The sequence below is a fragment of the Stegodyphus dumicola genome, chromosome 2 (assembly GCF_044657685.1).
Source record: "Stegodyphus dumicola isolate Sdum_Otavi_A_Nest chromosome 2, ASM4465768v1".
NCBI lineage: Eukaryota > Metazoa > Arthropoda > Arachnida > Araneae > Eresidae > Stegodyphus > Stegodyphus dumicola.
The window spans coordinates 152,115,606-152,137,749 of NC_140769.1; the positions used below are offsets into that span (position 1 = coordinate 152,115,606).

Sequence of the window (22,144 nt, forward strand, 5' to 3'; positions counted from 1 at the left end):
AGAATGTTCTACCTGCTGAAGGCCACGTTACTAATTGTTATTCTAAGGCAAGCGGCGTTCCTATGTACGGCGTTGCTTTATTCTTGCCGATAGTGCTATCACGTCGGTGTGAGTTTAAGAGCCACTTTCCACATTAAAATTTTTCTGTGTAGTCCTTTGCTAATAGCTATTTAGATTTAGAATTAAATTTAAAATTATGCTTCTGAATTCACGCCATAAATGTTACTCATCTGTTTGAGGATTAGCCACAAGTTACATTTAGTTACAGACATATTCTCTGCAAAGTGTAAGATGGCTTATAGTAAGTTGTTTACATGATTCGACTAGAAAACAACAGATATTAAGAAAAATGTAGAGAAGGATATTCGAATTTTCAGACCTCACGAATCTTAAAATAGTTTTGAGATTCAAACTTCTTCGAATCCTAATTAAAAAAAATAAGATAATAAATAAAAATATATAGTATATATATATATAAATAAAAAGTTTAATGTTTTGCCACAAAACTTTGGAAAGATCAGTTTTATCGATGCGAATTTGAAGCACTCATTCAAAGAAGGGGGGGGAAGGACCATTACAATGTTGGTGTACTCGGATCACCAACCGCGCCCTAAGTGTCATGCTCTTGATTTTCTGGAGAAAACTGCGTATTCCATGTTCCACGTTTAGCGTTTATTTTCGTTAACTTTTGAAATAATCCTCTCCTCTTTGCACTTACTTTGGTTCAAAAAGAGTCTGCAAAAATATGAATAATTTGAGCTGACATTAAAATATTTTTTTCTATAAAATTATGTTGAAGAAATGAACCTTTAAACTTAGGAGTTTTAATTATGTATTTCATTTCCTTAGTATCATTTATAGCTTCTTATTAAAAACGATGAGGTTTTGAAAAATGTATTCTTAATTTTGTTTTTATAAAAATCAGATTTCAAGTTTGACTTTTAATTAACTCCTTACCTCTTGCTTTTCCTTATCATTCTTATTACCCTTTAGAACTAAAAAATTTGAGATTCGTAAACTTCTAGAGATGCGGAAACCTTTTAGAATTCAAACTTCGATTCGGATTCGAAATAATTAGAATTGACCCCACCGGTACTTTTTCAAATGGATTTGGAGTGATGGACAAAAACACTTGATGAAGAATCAAAACACAATTTATTCGTCAGTATTACACAGCAGAGTTCCAAAGACAGCCGTCGAAAAACTACCATAAACACGCTGAAACAATCAGCAACACAGCCGCCAGGCTAACGGTGAAGACAGCTTCACGGTAAAGCACTAAAGCACAGCTTCCGACTCGGTCGATCGCTCTCGAGCTAACTCTGAAGTCAAGACACTACTACTAAACACAAAGTACTCTCCTACTCCGCCTACAGACAGGGTATATATAGTTTTTGACCTGCCTTCGAGAACATTCTCGGGAACAACAGTAAGAATTCGTTCTAGAAAAATGTTCTTGCCCCGTCTATGGCAATCACCAATTTTGTCGTCAAATGTTGCCAAATGGGCAATTTCGCGCCAAATATGACAACCCTGTCTTTCCTTGTCCCGTTCTGGCGAACCTAAACCCGCTTTGCGGGGAAGCTATCATACCGCAGCGTAACAATATTTTGCGTCATTTCCCTCCTATTCATATATATGTATGTGATTATAAAGAAAGAAGGGGGAAGTAAAAGGGGACAAAAAAAGAAATCCTACTTTTTGTTTTCGCTTAAATTTCAATTTGACATTATTATGACTTGTCCAGGATCGATGTATAAGTATTTATTGCAAATATGAAGGTAATAAGATGTAAAACATGTAAGTATACCTTTTTTACGTATAAAACATAAAAATGCTTTTTAAAAAACACGCTTAGCGTTTTTCTGTTTAAATTACCTTTGTTCCATATTTGGTTTTTATAAATATCAAATTTCAAAGACAAACTTGCTGCGTATAAATTTATTAGTTTGCAAGTCTAAACTTAAACAGGATATTTTTTTCTTTTTAAATTATAATGTAACAAGCTAGCCAGTTTCAACTAAAATAAGATTTTTATATTTTAAACGCGTTCTATAAGACTGATTGTTTTGATGAAGATTGATTATTATTATGATGATGACAAACATCAAGATATTTTCCGGAAACTCTTAAGCTGTAGCTCTCGTAATTGAGTGAAATGTTTACACTAGTGCTGTCCAACTGTTGACGTACAAGTCTCACACGAGCTAATTTTTGTGCGCCTCTAAAATAATAGAAGCAACAGTCCTTTTTTAATATATGCGCGACAAATTCAATCTGTGTGTTGTTTGACTTATCTCATTCGTCTGACAGTAACATCAGAACAAACCCACGAAATTCACGTGGCAAAGAATGCAAGATTGCGCCTGTCGTTCGCAACAGCCTCGAGCACCATACAGGTGACAGTACGACTTGGCTTAGTTCCGCCTCCAATTTTCATGGACAGCACCACAGGGAGACGGATCCAAGGTCCTCCAACCCCTCTTCATCTACCATCAATCTCTGGAGGGGACTTTCGACTCGCCGCATATCTAGAGTGCTGCCATGCCGCACGGACACTTTACATTTACAAACATCCATGCCTTTTGCGGGATTCGATAGCCCGGCCCTTCGGTACGGTAGTGAACGTCGCTAACCAATGTCCCGGTTGGGCGGTCAAATTCAATATGTAAAATAATAATGCAAAAGTTGTTTAAATTTTGTTTCAAGTCTCTTTAATCTGCCAGTATTTTCAGTGTTTATTTATGGAATTCGCAAGAAAAAGTTATCCTTCACGTTAGCTAAAAATATCCATAACATATAGATAATCTATCTGATATGACATAAAACCTGTCACACAATTTAAGAAGCAAAGGTAAGATAACGGATTTCGAAGTTACGATTGTTGTTTGCAATATTCAAAATCCTTAAAAATAATGTTAAGCCATACGAACGCATATGCAAATATGCATAAAATTACATATCAGAAATATATCTGCCTTCCCCCCCCCCAAAAAAAAAAACCCTACTCAGAAATATATCTGCCTCCACAACTTATCTCTTCAAGCTGATAATTTCTGTTGCATTTATCTGCCTTTCAGAGAAATTATCTTTCGTTTGTTTACACAAGTTATTCGGCCACGGTTACCCATAAACTAATTTCAGATTTAACGACAATTAATACAAACTTGTTCTGCAAGGGCAATAACGTACAGGCAAATTAATACCCAAATCCCATCAAGAAAACGAAGAAAATAAACGCTATTTAAAAACATCTAAACGTATTTGCGGAAGTACTAATGTCCGATTTCAATTATCCTCCTATCTTTTCTTAAATGACCGACGGTTGCCGTGTCTTATATGCTCTGGTGATCGTTTACAATAAATAATAACGGCTGCATAAGAACGAAAGCTCTCGTCGCGCTTATTTGCGTTTCGCGAATGCTAAAAAACATTTGTGTTGTTCATGCAAGAACAACTTGAGCGGTGTGGAAGAATCGGATTTCAGATGAACTTCGCTGCCAAAGAAGATTACTGAAGGGATTTTCCAAGTTTATAAACTTCACACATTTAAATGTTTTCTTTTTTCACACGCGGCAAGAATGGAGAATAAGTTCTCAAGACTGTAGTCAAACAGGATAGAAAAACATTTTCGAAAGGATCGGATACTTTTTGACCCGAAACAAAAAGCGTGTAATAACAATTCCTCGGGTAAAACAGAACATTAAACAATGTGAAAAAGAAATAATCGAATAAAAATTAACTAACAATATGTGACCTCTTTGAATATCTTTTGTATTAAACAATATTCTTCATTTTATTATGCCTTTAATTGTATAAATGATATTTTCAAATGCACGAAGCAATAAAATATCAATTCAGTAAAAGTTTATAATGCGAAATATAAGAAAAATTGTAAAAAAATACGTGGTTGAAACTTTCATGCACGAACAATATTTTACGATTTTAGTACATAACAAAATGCCGCCCAGACACAGCTTAAATTGCAGAGAAGCCCACCGGAGCCTGACTCCGGTACTTCTTATTTTTTGGGATAAATCATCATTCTAGCCGGAGCGTAACGTGATCCTAAATATGAAGGCTCCGATAGTTCTGAACTATCGGAGCTGAACTATCCGATGTAACTGAACAACAATTTCATCAGAAACTAGATATCGAAAGTTTTATTTTTAATAATAAAATTATATTAAAAATAGATCCTCACTTCTGAATGCATGCCTCTCTTTCCTTGGGGAAAAAAAAAAAAAACCCTTGAATGGAGAGACTTTTCAGGGAAGAAAAATCCCCCCATCGACATGTCAAAGGCTCATTATCCATTAAAGTACAATGATTTTATGAGAGCGCGTAATTTTTTTATTCAAACGCTAGTGTCTTTCTGCAGAAAAGAGCGCCCGCAGACTTTTTGAAACGATGTAACCGAAGAAAAACGGGGGACAAAAATTGTCATTTGTTATTTTTCCCTTAGCTAACCCTCAGATTCAGGAAAAATTTGGATACTCTTCTGCTATCGGGATCGGATTCAGAAATATATGTACGTATGTGTTCCTGTATGCATGCATGCATGGATGGATGTGTTCATGTATGCATGTATATATGTATGCATTTACGTATGTATGTATGTGTGTGCATATACACGAACATATACGCATATACATGCATACACACGTGCATACATATATTTCTGAATCCACTCCCGATAACAGAAGAGTACCGAAATTTGGTGGCCGGTCACTTTTTGCTTGACAACTAATTGTAATTTGCCGTCTCTTCATAGGAGGCAATGTGGTCCACCTATCAAATGCTTCTATAATAAAGAGACCCGTCGTTTCCGGCCTTAGTAGTGGCCGACGCCTATAAACAGCTAGAGTCCGCCACTGGGGCGATAAAACATAAAAATGCTTTTTAAAAAACACGCTTAGCGTTTTTCTGTTTAAATTACCTTTGTTCCATATTTGGTTTTTATAAATATCAAATTGTCTTTTATGATATTATAAATTGAACTAAACAGGATAAAAACCGTAAATACATTCAACAGCTATGACTTAAATTGAAGAATAGAGAAAGGCTTTATTGATAGAATGGCTTGGGTACAAAAAACTGTCTAGCCAAGAGGAAGAACAACAAATCAAACAGTAAGGGATATGACATCCCCTAAATGCAATGGTTGCGTTAAATGCAATCTATCGATACTGACCAGCACTTTTGTGACAGAAAATGGGGGAAAGGAATGTGTCTCATTCCTCCCCCCCAGGTTACTGGGAAGTATTACTTAGCGCAAAAGAAACCAAGTATAACCACCTATGTATCAAGGTGACGGGTATCACTTATGAACGCATTCCACTGTTTAAAAACAATCTCTTAAGTATAGATGTAGAATTAAGTTCCATGACGGTAAATTCTTCACTTTATAAATCTTTAATACTTTATAAAAGACCGGCCCCTCGAAAAAAAAAAAAAAAAAAAGAAAAAAGAAATGGATTCAGTTCGCGATAGTTTACCTAATTTTTACCTACGCCTTTTTATTCCCAGTATGATTAATTAACAAGCCATTTTTTAGTTTCAAGTGCAGGACTGCACATTCCATAACATAGGATTGCATATACTACTGCTGCATATTCCATAACTTGATTGTTATCAAATTTGGGAAAAATCTGTGACAAGACTTTAGCCTTCCTGAAATAAAGAATTTTTTTTTTTTTTAAATTCTGTATAAATACCGCAGAGCTTTCATAAATATTAAAATAATATGCTGTATAAGAAATATAATCGTCTGCGAAGAGAAAGAATCAGCCACAAAGAAAACTTAGAAGTTGGATAAAGCAATATATTCCTCGGAAGAATAGTTTCTGCTGAAAGCAACATAGGAAGTTAACGTGGATTACCAAGATTTTGTTCTAATTATTAACAATAAAATATCACGAACTGTAGTTATAATAATTTTTATTTAGTTTTTTGTTCTACAATAGCTTTAAAAAATATTTTACAATTGTCATTTACGGTAACGTAAGGCTAAACATAAATAGACAGAGAAATTTTTACACGCATTCGATTAGGGAAACGTTTACTATACCACAAACACAACTGCATTCAATGAAAATCGAATCCAATCAATATCAGATCGTTTATACCAATAAAGATTCAATGGATACAATGAAATTAGGTTATACCAATGTAAATATAAATAAATTAGCCATACTCGATATCTGCAACAAGATATTGGCTTTTGTACAACGCATGTAGTATTTATTAGCAGAGAAACGTAATTAGAAGGTCAGTGGACCACCAGCTACTGCTTCTACTCAAACAGTAGCCGGATGAACAAAATGTTACATTGAACTAATGAGCAACGAAACTAACGACGTTATACTCTATTCTTTTTTTTTTTTTTTTTTTTTCTTTCTTTCCGAAACAACGTTCCTTAAGAGCAAACATGAATAGAAATGGAATGGTTTGGAATTGTTCGTTTAACTATTTAATGTCCTAAGTTCATTCACCGCAGCTCAAAAGAGGCAGATAGCGAATAAACTGCCATCAGCACTTTAATCGCAAAAAAATTAATAACGTGATAATTTGGAAAATGTTTTTACTTTTTAGAATGAGTATAAACTTTAAGCATTGGATACTTGTAAACTTCCCTGATTTTCTTTTTAATTTAAAAATGTCAAAACATGAATATGCGCTCCACTTAAAGCACTGTTGCAATTGGAAGTAACATAATTACGACCAACAGTTGACAGCAGAAGAACATTTATGAGCACAGTGTTATATCTTAGAAGCAAATTTCCTAAAATAAATAATCTATATATATTAAGAAGAAATTCTATGTGTGTATTGGTTCGCTAATAATTCAGTGACTACTATGGTTATCGTCACCAAACTTCCTACAATTCTTTTCTGGGTCCTGGAAAAGGTCGACGTCCACTTAAAAGAAAAAAAAAAACTAAAATCAGAGAAATTAATTAAAAACTCGGAAAAACGATAATTTTCGTCCTCATTTTCCGAGTGACAACAGTCTCGCAAGCTGGAGATGAAAATCTGCTTTATTTTGAAAGTTGTTGCCACTGCTCGATTTCACATCCTACAGTTTGTTAAAAATTTCGAAGTTTATGATGAAATAAAAATAGCATTACCAAACATTAAATACATTATTCCCGATTCCAAAAAATTCGTGGGAAGCCATTTCGACTATTCCCAACTTCGTACGGGTTTAATCAGCCGAAATATTTATAAAAAATCTGGAAGCGCTATCTTTCGCACTCATTTTTCCGAGTGACAACAGTCGCGCGTTGGAGGTATTAAAAATATTTTATTTCGAAAAGTGTTGCTACTGTTCGCTTTCAAATCGTAGAGTTTGTTAATCAAAAATGTTTAATTTTTACAAAATCTATACATATAAAGAAGAACGTCTCTTTCTACGTTTGTTTGTTCGCATTATTGATCTCTGATCAATTCTGATATAAATTTTTTGCCACGTTTAATCGACTAAAATTGAATACAGGTTAAATATTGGATGGAACTTGAGCTTTTACGATCATTTGATTAGAAAGACGAAAATCAATGAAAACTGCGTGCCACTGTTGCTGACATAATGAGAGAGAATTAGCTTATTTTTCTAAGGAAATTTTTTATGTGGGTTCCATATGGCATACGACTGAAAAATGTATGACTATGGATCTTATTTCTACTTCCTTTTACGAAGTAAAAAGGAAGTATTGTAATCGCGAAAATCTTCAGGCAGCATATTTCAACGAAAATATCCACTTTGACCGCTTTCGAATGCAATTTAACGATGTTTTTGCGGGATATCTATACGTAAGACAGAATAAAAGACAAAAATCTAAAAAACTGCTTTAAAATGAATTCTGAAGAGAATTTTTCGTGGCGTCTGTACGAACGTGCGTACATACGTACGTATCTCGCATAACTCACAAACGAGTAGCCTCAGAACGTTGAAATTTTGTATATAGGACTGCTATAACATGTAGATGTGCACCTCGTATTTTGGTTTCAATCGGCTCCGCCTAAGGTATATAAATATATTTATAAATATATCCACTCTGTTACCCTGCTCAGTCATCTCCGTTTCTTTACTCTTATATGTTTGTAAATTGTACATTTTTTGCTTTAAAAATGATTGAATTATGTTGTTTTTATCTTCCGGTTAAAGTTTTTATACCTTTCGTAATTCTGGAAGCAATATTTGTACAATTATCAACAATTTAAAAGCTGTTTAAGTGCGGTTAAGTTTTAAATGGCATGGCGGACATATTTGTTTACATTTGAAACAGCAGAATTGTAGATTTGTTGCCAATCTAGAGAGACTAAGCTTTGCAACACAAAAATAACGCCTTCATTTATTATTGCGAACTAAATCATGCTTAATCCTTTCTGGAATTTTTTCGAGGAAATAAGTATTTAAGATTTACTTCGTAATTTTTAATACAGATATTTTGAGTTTTTATGTATTTTTGTCTTGTCGCGAACTGAAAACTGAATTAATTGAATGAGAAATACTCAATCGTCTGTGAAAAACTGTTTCTTTTTCGTTTTGTTTGCTTAATTCCTTTTATAAATCGTTCTAGCTTTGTTATAGTATTTGAATAGAACGTGTGGCAACGATTAGATAATTCTTTAACTGATATAAATTTTGTGCATTCTGAGTTATAATATGAACGAAATATAATACTGTTAAGTAAACCTAGCGCCAGAGTGTCGCTATGGTAAAGAAAGTGAATTTTAAAGAATGCATTTATTCTATTGTGGTTTATGCGCTGTCGGCGAAGTAGGTTTAATTCAATCTAATAAGTTAAATGAAATGCAAGAAAAAATGCGTATAATTTAATATTCCGTACAAGGAAGTCATGTGGTGTACACATCAAATTTTTAATATAGCTATTGGAGAAGGATTACAGCGGTACCGTTCTCTCTGCTGATAGATGCAATAAAAGAAGCTGTTTTTGTGCGATAATAAATTAGGAAATTGTTTTCGTAACACAAATTTTGTCAACAGTAAAATACAACTGTTTACAAGAAATCCCTGAGAAAATGTTCGGCGTAGAACTACTGAAATAATGATGATCGTTTGAAGCCATCCGAATCCATGAGATTCAAATTGTTTTTAAAACTTCACATTTTAAATCCCTATTTAAATTTCTTCTTCGTCAGTTTCGGAGAAAAGTATGATGAATGCTGAACACGTTTTAATGCGAAAAATGCTGATATTGCGAAACAACATCAAAAACACAGAAATCCCGAAATGCTTGGTAACTTTTGGTTAGGCACCTAGTGAGAGATATTCTACGATACGACAGGAAGTCGAATATTTTGACCTTTCAGATAAAATCTATTAAGTTTTAACAATAAGACATAAAAATTTCTTGCATAAAACGGAAACTCGTCAGGTATTGAATTCAGCAGAAGAGCGATCAGTTTCACATATTTTGATTTTATGATAACAGAAAAGTAAGAACGTATGTGTAAATGATTTTAGAAGTTTAAATATAGTTTATAACACAGATGTAATGCTACAATCATTATTAATTTGTAAATATTAATCAAGTACCATTTGATCTTTTGTTAAAACTGAATTAAAACTACTATGTTAAACCATTTTCTTTCCAGAAAGATTTAAAATATCAAATTTAATTTTGATCAGTAGGTATATTCTTTTTTACCTACTGCAATAAGCATGTAGATGTAAAATGTTAAAAAAAAAAAAAAAAAAAAAAAAAAAAAAAAAAAAAAGATTATTCTGCAAAAATAATTTTGAATTTTCTTTCACATATACCTTTATATTAATAAGTACCAGTATAAAAATTTAAAAAGACGAATTCGGAGCAAAAATATTCTTTATATCCCGTTATTAGGTATGTAACTTTTATGTTACATTAAAAATTCTGAATAAGAAAAATTTTAAACCATTTTCTACACATTCATTTATCCCTCATATTGATAATATAATGCTTATTCGAAGTAGTTAATCTGCAATAGTTACCAAGAAAGGAAACTGGAATTATTAATTTTATAAATGTGTCTTTTCAGTACTGCTCATAGAATAAGACACAGATAAAGTTAATATCATAAATACGAGTACTATTATATACGGTCTGTATAAAATGGAACGAATTTACTATTTTCTGTCTAACATTAATCAATGCCATGCAAAATCTGAAATACGATACCTATTTGTTTACTCTATTACGAAAAACACATGGCGATTATCTGCTTATGGGAAGCGTAGCCTTCGCAGTGATTTTTCTAACAGAAATCGGCTCTTATTCAAGCTACATATTGAGAAAATCATAAAAATATCCATAAAACCAGCTCGTTCATCGGGATTTGAACTCGGAGTAAACAATAGTGTTCTGTTATCGTATTCATTCGGTCACTGACAGCCCGAAGCAAAACATTTGATCAAATGCTGCCCTCCATATTAAAAGTTAGCACCTACCATTTGCATAAATAAATGCTTGATAAATGCTATTATCTGATCATTCGTAATTCGAGCTGTGTGACCTGTAACTGAATTATGCCTATTTTTACGAAAAGTCATCAACCAAAGGTACTAATTATGCAAATATTCAGAGTCGGATATATAAGCGTACACGTGCGCGTCTGCGGAGCCGTGATTGTGAAGAGAATATAAGCGCACAAACGGTTTCCGGCAATTTACTTGCTCGTAACCCTTCACGATATTATTAGTCGTGTTTCTTTCAACAGTTGGATACATTTTAAAAGCATCAGATAAAATGAGTAGCCACGAACTAGGAAAGATGGCAGAAGGAATAAAAGATGACAGAATAAGATGGAGAATTGCCAGTAGATTGGAAATAGAGCAATCACAAGCGCAGGTGGCTTCAGACCTCAAAATCGGTGGCGTAGCTAGGGTGGGGCAAGGGGCGGGCGAAGCATCCAAGGGGCGCCAAACTGATGCTACGAAATTTTTTAATGAAATGTTTTCCATTCTTGGCACACAGAAAGGGGCGCAAATTGTTCAGTTGTCCCCGGGCGCTGGAAACTCTAGCTACCCCCCTGCTCAAAATAATGCTCAGCGTCGTCCGCAATTTGTGGAAATAGCTTCAAGATATTGGATTCATATCGAGAAGAATTGGATAAGATCGAAAAAGATCGACAACGACGAATGAAGATCTTCTTTAGAACTTTCAGCACGGCGACACAAGACTGCTACAGCTTCTTAGCTCACGCGTGAGCTGTATGCTGCCACTGGAACCCGAATTTCACAGTTTACAATTGACCAAGGCTTCAAGAGATAGGTCTGTATGCCAGAAGACCCGCTGTTTACGTCCATCTCACTGCAACACAAAAGAGAGCGCGTTTAGCATGGGGCAAACAACATTCGCCTTGGACCAGACTTCAGTGGAACTTCAATCTGGACACTCATTCTCAGCGTACCTGTTTCTGGTTTCTGGAAAACGATACCATCCCTTCGTCATCAAGAAAAAGGATCATTACGGTGATGGAGGTATAATGGTTTGGGCAGGCATTACGTTGGACAAACACCCTTGAATGTGCTTGATAAAGGCACTTTGAGTGCTATGGGGATAGGGAGGAGATCTTAGAGACCTATGTTCGACTTCTTAGAGGCGCAGTTGGTCCTAGATCCTTGTTAATGGACAGCAACACTTGTCCACATAGGGCTCAACTGGTCGACGATCGCCTGGAGAGTGAAGATTTCGCTTCACAAATTGTCCAGCCAGATCTCCTAACCTTAACCTTATACAGCATGTCTGGGACGCTTTGGAAAGTGCAAATTCATCTCCCCATCCCTGTCCAAGAACCATCTCCAGTTGAAAACTGCTTGTAGTAGGAATGGGATCGACTGTCACAGGAATTCCTCAACTGCCTCCATTCCAGTATGCCGCCACGCTGTACCCTATTACACTCCATAACCCATATTACACTCATTTTCATACATATCACAACGTGGATTTTAGACATTCCTACATTATCAGACTGATAATCATGCGTACATAAAATGACTTTTGAATGGTATATAATTTTCTCTGTTATAAATGTATATTCGTACTTAATTTCATTAAAAATCTGTCCATTAATATTTCAGAAATTCGCCACAAAGTACAAATTTTCTTAATTTTGCACACGAGTGTAGTTTCCTCAGGAAATCTCCCACCACAGCACCTCTCATACGGCAGATAGTGCTTGGCACACTATCACAAAATTAAAATGAAGCAGAGCACTAACATTAAGTTTTTTTAAAAGACTTATTAAAGATTCTGAAGAATCATTTGCATAGATGCACCAAACGAATGGCAACCACTATCTATTTCGTATAACAAACAAATGAGCATTTAAATTCTTAGATTCTATCATCCCTGGTGATACGGCACTTTCAAATCAAGCATCACGAAAACCTCTTGGGGGGCCAAAAAATACTGCATATTTAGAAATAGAAAATGAAAACATCTTTACTTTTTTGCAAATTTTTAAAAAAAAATTCGAAAATCGTCATTCATCAGTCATTTTTTTCAGACGGTATAAATGTCCCGAAGCCGTATTATCTGCACGGTATTTTAAAGAGAGGAGTTTCTGTCTTTGAGTACTAATCTTATTCCCCAGATTTAGTACCACGTGACTATTTTGTAATTTCAAAAATGAATATGAAAGGAACTGTATACGAAAATGAATAACAATACCAACAAATGATTGGGACTAGGTTCATGAAGGCCATCCTAAAAGCGGACTAGCAAAAACCTATCCGCATATCGATTAAGGGTGCCCAGCATTGTACTAATGTTAAAGGAGCATGTTTTGAATAAAGAGTTTGGGTAAAAGTTGAGTTAAAGAGTAAACTATATAACTTAAAAGTTATATAGTTAAGTGTTTCCCTTAAAAAGTTCAGTTTCATTTTGGACATTGCATGTATCACAGTCACTGAGCCAGCAAAAGCTGCAAAATCAATGGATTGGGGTAGGGGATGCACTGAACAGTGAGAAATATCCTTCATTCATATTGACATCGATTAGTGATCCGAATACGAATGGGAACTGAAAAAAAAAAGTTAAGCTACAAAAACAAAATTTGTAACGTGGAGTTCACATCTTATTCTACTTTATTCCAGATGCATACGGAATGACGAAAGGATGAAAATAAAATAGAAGATAAAATTGAAAAAATAATAATAATAGATGAAATGAAAACATAGAATTTTCAATTCATTGTGTGCAGAGATGCTATACAATGAACAATTCTAATAAGCACAGATAAGACACAAATTTTAATACTAGAACAGAAACAATGAATTCAGGAGAGAAAAACGTGAAGAAGAGCTAGACAAGATATACCATTAAATTATTGCGCAAGATTGTTGCAATAAATTTTCTAGCACTGAAACTTTTTTTTATGGAAAAGTGGTCGTCTGCTTTGCCTTCTATAATTTTTTTAATAAATTTTCTTCATTCGGTTGTCGCCAACAGTGGCGATATTATAACGCTAAAGTCTGCTTCAGCTTTTATTTAGCGTTTCATGGTGATCGTTAAAAATAATAATTGAAAAATCTGGTAACAATGAAATTCAATATAGCAATGGCATGTTTGAAAAATTCTATGATACTAAATTTTTTCCCCTTATTTTTAATTAATGATTTATTATACTTATTAAACTAAATATACAGACTTTATTTTCACTTTTACGGAATTCCAACAAATATAAAAGAAAACATCTAACTTTCCTCAATAACACACAATCTTACGCACATTATTCTTTATTTAGTTATTTATAAACACTGAAGAATCTTTATAGGCTTTTAGGTAAAGTAAGTGGCGTAGCTAGGGTGGAGCAAGCGGGGACATCTGTCCCCGGGCGCAGCATCCAGAGGGAGCCAAATTGATGGTACTAAATTTTAGAATGAAATATTTTCCATTCGTAGCACACAGAAAAAGGCGCAAAATCTTGAGTTGTCCCCGGACGCTGAAAACTCTAGCTACGCCACTGGGTAAAGTTCCAAAATTAAACCAAATTTACTGTGTGTTGTTAGCTTTAATGAATGCAGAATAAAAAGTACTCAATGAAACAGTAAGCGGACTATACCTCAGCACTACAGTTAGAATTTTCAATTTTTGCACTATTTCATATTGAAGGGTTCTGTAGGAAATAGACTTGCACCACAAAGCATAATTCTATAAAAGAGCTTTTGAAAATCTCTTTCATGTAGAAATGTGATGCCTAACTGGAATTTTTCAAATTGATACCTGAATGACATATAAATAAATTAAATGTAAACATTATGTATAAGAGAAAAATAAAGGAATTAAATTCTTTTTCTTTTTTAACAATTTTTTAACCCAAATCGACGTTAGCCCATAAGGGCTATTAATCTCGAAACGGCATTTTGCGTCGAATCACTATAAAAGACTGTATCACTTTCCAGATTGTTGCCACAAAATATTATCGCCCTGCATCATATTTAAAGAAATTAAATATTAAAAAATCTGCAGGAATGTATATATGTTTCTCGCATTGTGAAAAAACAACAGTACCTAAAGTCATTAAATTTCGAATAACATTGTCCATCCAAACATGGGCACCTGGAACCTCGAATTTAGAATTTGTTTTATTATCTATTTCATATTTTGTAAAACTCTGACGAATTTTTGATTAAAAAAAATTTGAATGCTTTCAGATTTTACATTACGATCAAAGGGGCGTTTTTTAATGTTTTTTGTGTTACCTTTATTTATTAAATACCATGTTCTTACACCGTAAAATTCAATTCACCACCAATATCACAAAATATTTAAAAAGAGCGTATCTTTATAAATTCCGATACACAGTCTCGCGCACTGAAGATAAAAGAGAGTCTTTGTACGAAAAAGTACAATGTTGCCATTGCTCGCTTTGAAACTGTTGAGTTTGTTAATCAAAAATTCGTTAAAGTTAAATAAAATATGAAACAGATAATAAAACAAATTCCACATTTGGGATTCCAGATGCCCATATTCGAGTGAAGGACTACGTTATTCAAAACTGGATGTCTCTACGTGCCGTTGCTTTTTCACAGTGCGAGAAACATACATTCATTCAGATGCTTCATTATTTAATTTCTCTAAACATAATGCAGGGCTCTAATATTTGGTGGCAACGATTTGAAAAGTCAAACGTCGTTTTATAGTGATGTAAAATGCCAAAACGAAATTAATAGCTCTTCTGGCAAAATTGCCCTTTTGGTTTAACAATTTCAAAGCGAGCAGTAGCAACACTGTAAGGTATAAATTTTTTTTTAACTCCAGAGTGCGAAACTCTCTATCGGAAGCTGTTTTTAAATATTTTTATGCAGCGTTAGCCTATATGCTATATATTAACATTTTGTGGGTTACCTTTATTTATTAAATATCGTATTCGCACTTAAACCATAAAATTCAGTTCAACAGGAATATCGCAAAATAGTTTTAAAATGAGCCTATCTTTAGAATTTCTGATACACAGTCTCACGCGCTGAAGACAAAAAATGTTTTTTTCTGTACAAAGTTGCCCTGGCTCCTTTTCAAATCTTGAGTTTGTCAGTCAAAAATTCGTTAAAGTTTTACAAAATATAAAATCGATAATAAAACAAATTCCAAATTTGGGCTTCCAGATGCCCATATTCGCAGTAGGATTACGTCATTCAAAACTGAATGGCTCTAGGTTTAGTTCGACCGTCTCATGCGCAATCATGGTTGGCATTCTGCCAAAACACATAGACACGTCCAAAAGGGACGGTATTACTTGCTGCGACGTGAAAGGTTTTCTCTTCTCCGGAAAGAGCTATGGTGGAGGGAAAGAAAGTACACATCCTTCCACCCTATTTTGAGAATAATTCGGTCTGAATGGCACATGCGTGTTTGCGCTCATGGTCGCGGATGAGGCGGTCGAACTATACGTATCAATAGACACTTCGTCCGGGATTACTGCTGACAAAGGTCTTCCTGTGTGTTCTTCCTCCTGAAGATAGTTCCGACCTCTGTGAAATTCTATATACCATCTGAATACAATGGCACGAGTTGGACCTTCATTTCCAAATGCTAATTGCAGACGTTGAATGCATTTTTCTCGATTTAATCCCACTTTAAAAATCATGGAAAATCATAGCGCGATCATGTTCTCCCGTCAACTCCATTTTTCCTTCTGCCTAAAACAATAAAAAATCGTCTGCTAGGCTAAAAAAGTTCATATTTTCAAATCTAACCGTTATTTTTTTCCTGCCACTTATCGTCTGCGCGTATCTCAAAAATTTCAGAATGACCTTTGTATGCTCTCAAACATAAGGAATTATTACATAATAATTTATATTATAAGGAATTATTAACGCCTTTCTCTGTTTATGCTTTCGTAGTGTGAATGATAGCACGGCCACCTAACAGTCGGAATCCGTGTTTCGAATCCCAGCGAGAGCATAGCTATTTTTTCATTTTTCGTGTCAAGGGTTCGGGGGGATGGAGCGAACTATGTAATAGCTCTACAGTCAGTGCTTAAATTGCGCCCCATACGTCAAAGACTCATTCTTCAGGATCTGCAACGTTTATGACAGCGGGTAAATTTTTCGTTCCAAGGCTTCTCGCGGAAACAAGCATCGGCAGACTTTTTAGAACGATGTAACCAAATACGAGAAACAAAAATCGTCGCTTATTTCTTTGCTCCCAATTAACCTCGGATTCGGGGAAAATTTGTTCCCGTGTCGCATTCTGCTTGACAGTGTCAAACACTTCTCTCTTAAATTTCCTCTATATTCTATTACTGTTTATAGCATTCTCTCTATTCTCATTAGCGAAGCGTTAAGCGTTTCTCATTGGTGTGCTGGAAAAAGAATGGTCGTTGTTTCCATCATCCCTTCAAGTGATACATTATATTGCATCTTCAGAACTTAAATTCGGCCGGAGATTGGTTGAGCTATTTCTTAGTTTTTGAATGAAATTGCAATTACTGCGGGAACCCTAAATAACTCGAGGTCCACTATTTTATTTTATTAGTTATAACTAAGTAAGATAGTTATAACTATCTTTAATAACTTGCTAAATTTTTATTAACCTCTTTACATTTTATTCAACTATAATTTTAATTATTTAATTATTCTAATCATTAATGATTTAATTATTCTAATCTTTAATGATTTAATTATTTTAATTAATAAACATTTTATTGTTTTAATTATTAATTATTTTATTTATCTATTTATTCTTGTTTCTCTTCCCCGAAGGTCTTCCAAAGAGCTCCGGCATTTCTAATTTTAGAAATTAAGGCCTGTCTATAGTGTATGCTAAAAGTGTTGGGTGAGAACACTTTTTAAAGAAAATCTAATACGCAACGTTTTATATGTATGTAATGTAAAACACAACATATTTGAATACTCGATGACGTCTAACTTTTAAAATGATGAATTTGCAGATACTATTTTACAGAAATCCAACTGATGAATAAATGTTCCATTGAGGTTAGTAGCACGTAATCCAATGCTGTCGACTAAAAAAATGTAAAAACATTTTTTATAAAAAATATGAAAGCAAATTTCAAAAATTTAATTGGCTATAACCTCTTTTAATTTCGGGACTTCCTTTCTCTATCTAAAAATAGCGCCATAAGTCTAAATTGCGTTATTCATATTAATCATGCGATCTTACGTACGCAGATATCTCTTGCCAATCAAAGTAATTGCAAACAAAAACCTTTTGACTCCTTCCCTTCTTTCTCTGCATTACTACTGCGACATTCTCTCACTTTGGCTTACGCTTTCATCCTGTAAAGACGCTGCAGCAACCTTCTATGTTCGCTTCTATAGTAAAAGTAATCAGCATTTCTACGCGTCTACATCTCAGTGATCTTACATTCAGTGCTTCCAAAATTGTGCTAATATTACATATATATATCAAAATTAAATTATATGATAAAAGAAGGAATTTCCATTTTCATACTATTAAACTAATTAATTGGAACTCTAATATCTCTAGAAAAGTAATAGAAAACACGTTTCATAGCCAAATAATCAGAATAAAAAATATATGTACTGAAATAGACGATTTAAAGGAAGAAATAATAAAGCTAATTAATGTTCAAGTTGATAACCAAGTACCACCAAAATTTATTAATTTATATATTAAAGAGGCAGGCATTAACTTTACTTTATAATTTTTTGGCTCTTTTTGATATGATAACATTACCTTAAACCTTAGCTGCAGGGTAATGAAGGATATAGAAGAGTACAAAAATTATTTGTAAATTTTTATTGTAAATAAATTTGTAAATATGTATATTTAATCAATACTGGATTCTTTCCTTTTACTAATAAAGGGCCAACTCTTTTCAAAAGTCTCAATTATAGCCCGAATTGAGTGAAGATTTTAATCTTCTTCTTCTAATTTTCCATACCTTATCCAGTATTTAGTTAAGTTTTGATATACCAGTTGAAATCAAGTGCATTAAACTTACAATATTTTCTTTCATTAAATTTAACTTCTTTAAGGAATTTTTGAGAATTTTCTGGGAATTTTTTTAGAGGTTTTTTTTTTAAGGACTTCGTTTCAAAAAAATTTGGAAAATTTTTAGACATTTTAAATTTTGCTTTAAAACTTAAATTTTAAAACATTTCATTTTTACTTCATTACTTTAATTATTTGCATTACAATATTTACACAATTTTTCAACAGAACACACATTTCACATTACAAACAGTTTACATTTCTTAATTCAAAATACCATTTTACTCTATTTTACTTCCAGCAAACTTGATTGCCTTAACTCCCTAAATAATTGATCGTTAAAATTAAAACTTGCATTACATACCTTTAGGATTTTTAATTTTTAATTTAATTTAATTTTTTCTAGATTTATTTTTTTATATTTTAATTAATGTTTGCAAAAAAAATTTAATATAACAAAGATACCAGCTTGGCACTCAACTTTACCTACATAAGCGCCATCTATATAATTAATTTGAAGAACACACTTACTTCTCTATAAAAACACTTTTGCTTACCCCAACGCTCATATAGTAGGTAGGTTAGAATTGAAACTTACTATTTACTTGCTTTAAGTATTTTTTTTAAATTTTTTATGTAGTATTTAAGTATTTTCTAAATATGAAATTATATTTTTAAGTATATATTTGTTTTTTAAAAATTGTGAATTAGTTCTTTTTGTTTCTTATTGGTTTATATGGATTATGTATAGTTCTTTTTTAGTTTCTTTTTATTGATATGCATATTCGTGTCGGGAAGGTTTCTGTAGACAAGGGTTTCTAAAATACATTGGTTTCTAAATTATTTTTTTATAAAAAATTAATTTAAAAAAAAAGTTTAATTTAATACTTAACTTTACTTGCTTGTTTCTCAAAAGACTTCATTAGTATTTTCCTTTTAGAACTTTAATTCTTAAATGCTAATTTCTATGGGTACCACTTTATTGGTATTTCTTTTTGGACATTCTTCACTTTTTACTTTTGGTTTTGACTTTTACCCTTGTCTGCATGAATGACGAAACACGAATTGAATGATTGGAGAGTTAGGTCTGGAGGCAACTTCCCCTTGATAAGTCTGTCTCCTGCCTGCTCAACAGTCATTCACTTATGCATTTTTAAAAAAATTGTTTGGATTAATTTTAATTTGCTAAATTAGTGAATTTATTTTCATGGATTGGTTTTGCACTTGATTTGCTTATGCTTCTGAATTTAAATGATATTGTAGATTAGTTCGAGAATTAAATCTTTTATAGGTTTACACATTTTTAAAAATTTTTTGGCTTTAAATTTGCTTTTTTTAATTTTGGCTTTAAATTTGCTTTTTTACTTTTATACGAGTTTGTTAAAATTAAAATTTAAATTTGTTTAAATTTATATATATATATATATTTGCAGTTTTTCTTTTATTTTTATTTTATTATTATTATTATTATTATTATTATAAAAGGCGTCGAATGACTTTTATTCTGAAGTAAACATCCGGTTAATTTTTCGCCTAACAGCATTAGCTTTTTTATTTTGCTAAACATTAAATCTTAAAGCATCAAGGCATTAAGCTAAAGCATTAACTTTTTTAATTTTGTTTATTCTAATGGAATTATTATTATTATCATTTTTTTGACATTCACATAATCAAGAAAATTTATAATAAGTGAAAAAAAAGAAATTACTTTAAAAATCAAGAAAATTTATAATAAGCAACAGCCATTAATTTTGACAAATATTTCATTCACCTCGGCTTATTAACTGATGACGCTAGAAGAAAAATTACATTCATATAATCCTCCAGTCCAAAAAAAAAGTTGATCTCAGTGAGGACTGCTAATTCAAAAACTGTTGCCATTTCCGGTACAGAAGATTTTAAAATTACTCTTTATAATAATTATTGAAGTCCAATACTTGCCAATACTTCAATAATCTTAGTCGAAAATTTCACACAGAGATCATTTGGGAAAATATCTCAATCAAAATTTGCCTCAAATATAAGCGGATATAAGGAGAAAACGCGTTAATGAGGCGGCCATCTCTAACTCCGGAGTTAATACCCTGTGACCATTTTTATATGGCCATTGTCTTTGTGCTTCCACTGCCCGCTAAAATCTAGGACATTAGCAAATATATCACCTGTACTGTGGCACTTATAGATTGTGATATACTACCCCGTGTATGAGACTGACGGAATTTAAACCTATTGATGTTTACTGCATCGGTTATTCGAACCCGGTTGCGTAAGTTTACTTAATTATAATTCATTTGTAAACATTACATACTTACGCATTACATAAACATTTTTTATACTTACGCTCGATGACTACTTTTTTTTTTTTTTTTACTTTACTACTACTATAACTACTTTTTAATTTTAAGTATAATTTAATACCCAAATAATAATGAAATACTATAATGAGTTCAGATTTAAAGAAATAATATTTTTGTAATGTTCTATAAACAACATTTTATGCTATTGTTGTCCAGGAGCACGGAAAACTTACATTAGAAATACGTACAATTTTTCTTACAATAACCTTCCTACAATTTAAAAATCTAAATAATTATTTATTAAATAGAAATACAAATGATTTATATTACTAAAATAGTGCAACAGTCATTACACGGGAATGACCTAATCTAAAGAAAAAGTACAAAAAATTTAATCGAAACAAAATCTGAAAACATATTACATCATATCAATGAGACATTTATTGATTACTTAAAAACTCATTACAAAAAATTATATTTTGGAAATGACTATAGGGAAATTTGTAATTCTTCTTCGGGTTGACTGCTCAACCTTCTTAAAACATGCAAAAAATTAACTCTGAAAAAAATTTCACAAGTTAGATGAATTGTTAATTGATAATAAAAGACATAACTAAACTAAATAAAATTGAATTACCCTTAATTTACATAACAGACTTGACGTCAAGTCAGAACTTTATATAGGAAGGTAAACAAATCTCATAAATGCCACATGAGATTAAATTTATTCCGAAGCTGCCTATATTTGCTATAATCGATTTATTATCCGTTGTTAAATTCAAATTTTACAAGCATCCTATTATAATAATGTTTCCACACATTAAATTCAGCATTAAAAAATTCTCCGACTACTGTATATTTATTTCAAAATAACTGACTGAAAAGAAATTTGTCAAATAAATTATAAAAAATAAATAACACTTACCCAAAACGAGTCCTGAAATGACATTTTGCGACTTAAAACTAATCAAAAATTAACTTCCAATGAAGTTTCAAAGAGCACTAGATGCATTCTGACACGATTATTCCACAAAATATTCCGAAGATGGAAACGAAATATCACAATTAAAGAGCCGGTCATTTAATTTACGTTTTACTATTATTCGATTGCAGTTCTGAGTCATAAACATTTGTAACCATGACACACCATTCAAGATTAGCTCCTACTCCTTACAGTTCTTTTCAGAAAAATACAAATGAATATGTAACTGTAGAGACAACTCGTTATTCTTTTTACGGACACACATCGGGCGTTTCAAATATCGATACTAGTGCCATCTATTATCTACTTTCGAAATCAAACTAAACAGAAATATACATCTTAATGAGTTAGAAATAAAACAATTTTATCCAGAATTAAATATCTAAAATTAGATGCCAGAATTCTAAAAAGATTGACAGGAAATATCTAAAATGATGAAC

General features: G+C 32.6%; 1 protein-coding gene across 1 annotated transcript in view; it reads right to left on the bottom strand.

The window, feature by feature from the left end:
* Nost (Nostrin) overlaps positions 1-21,914 on the bottom strand; it is a 203,996-nt gene extending 182,082 nt beyond the window's left edge. Inside the window, exon 1 of the mRNA XM_085811282.1 lies at positions 21,648-21,914. Coding sequence (XP_085667408.1) covers positions 21,648-21,671 — 24 coding nt within the window. The 5' untranslated portion in view covers positions 21,672-21,914. The remainder of the gene's footprint in view (positions 1-21,647) is intronic.
* Positions 21,915-22,144: the final 230 nt, after the last annotated feature.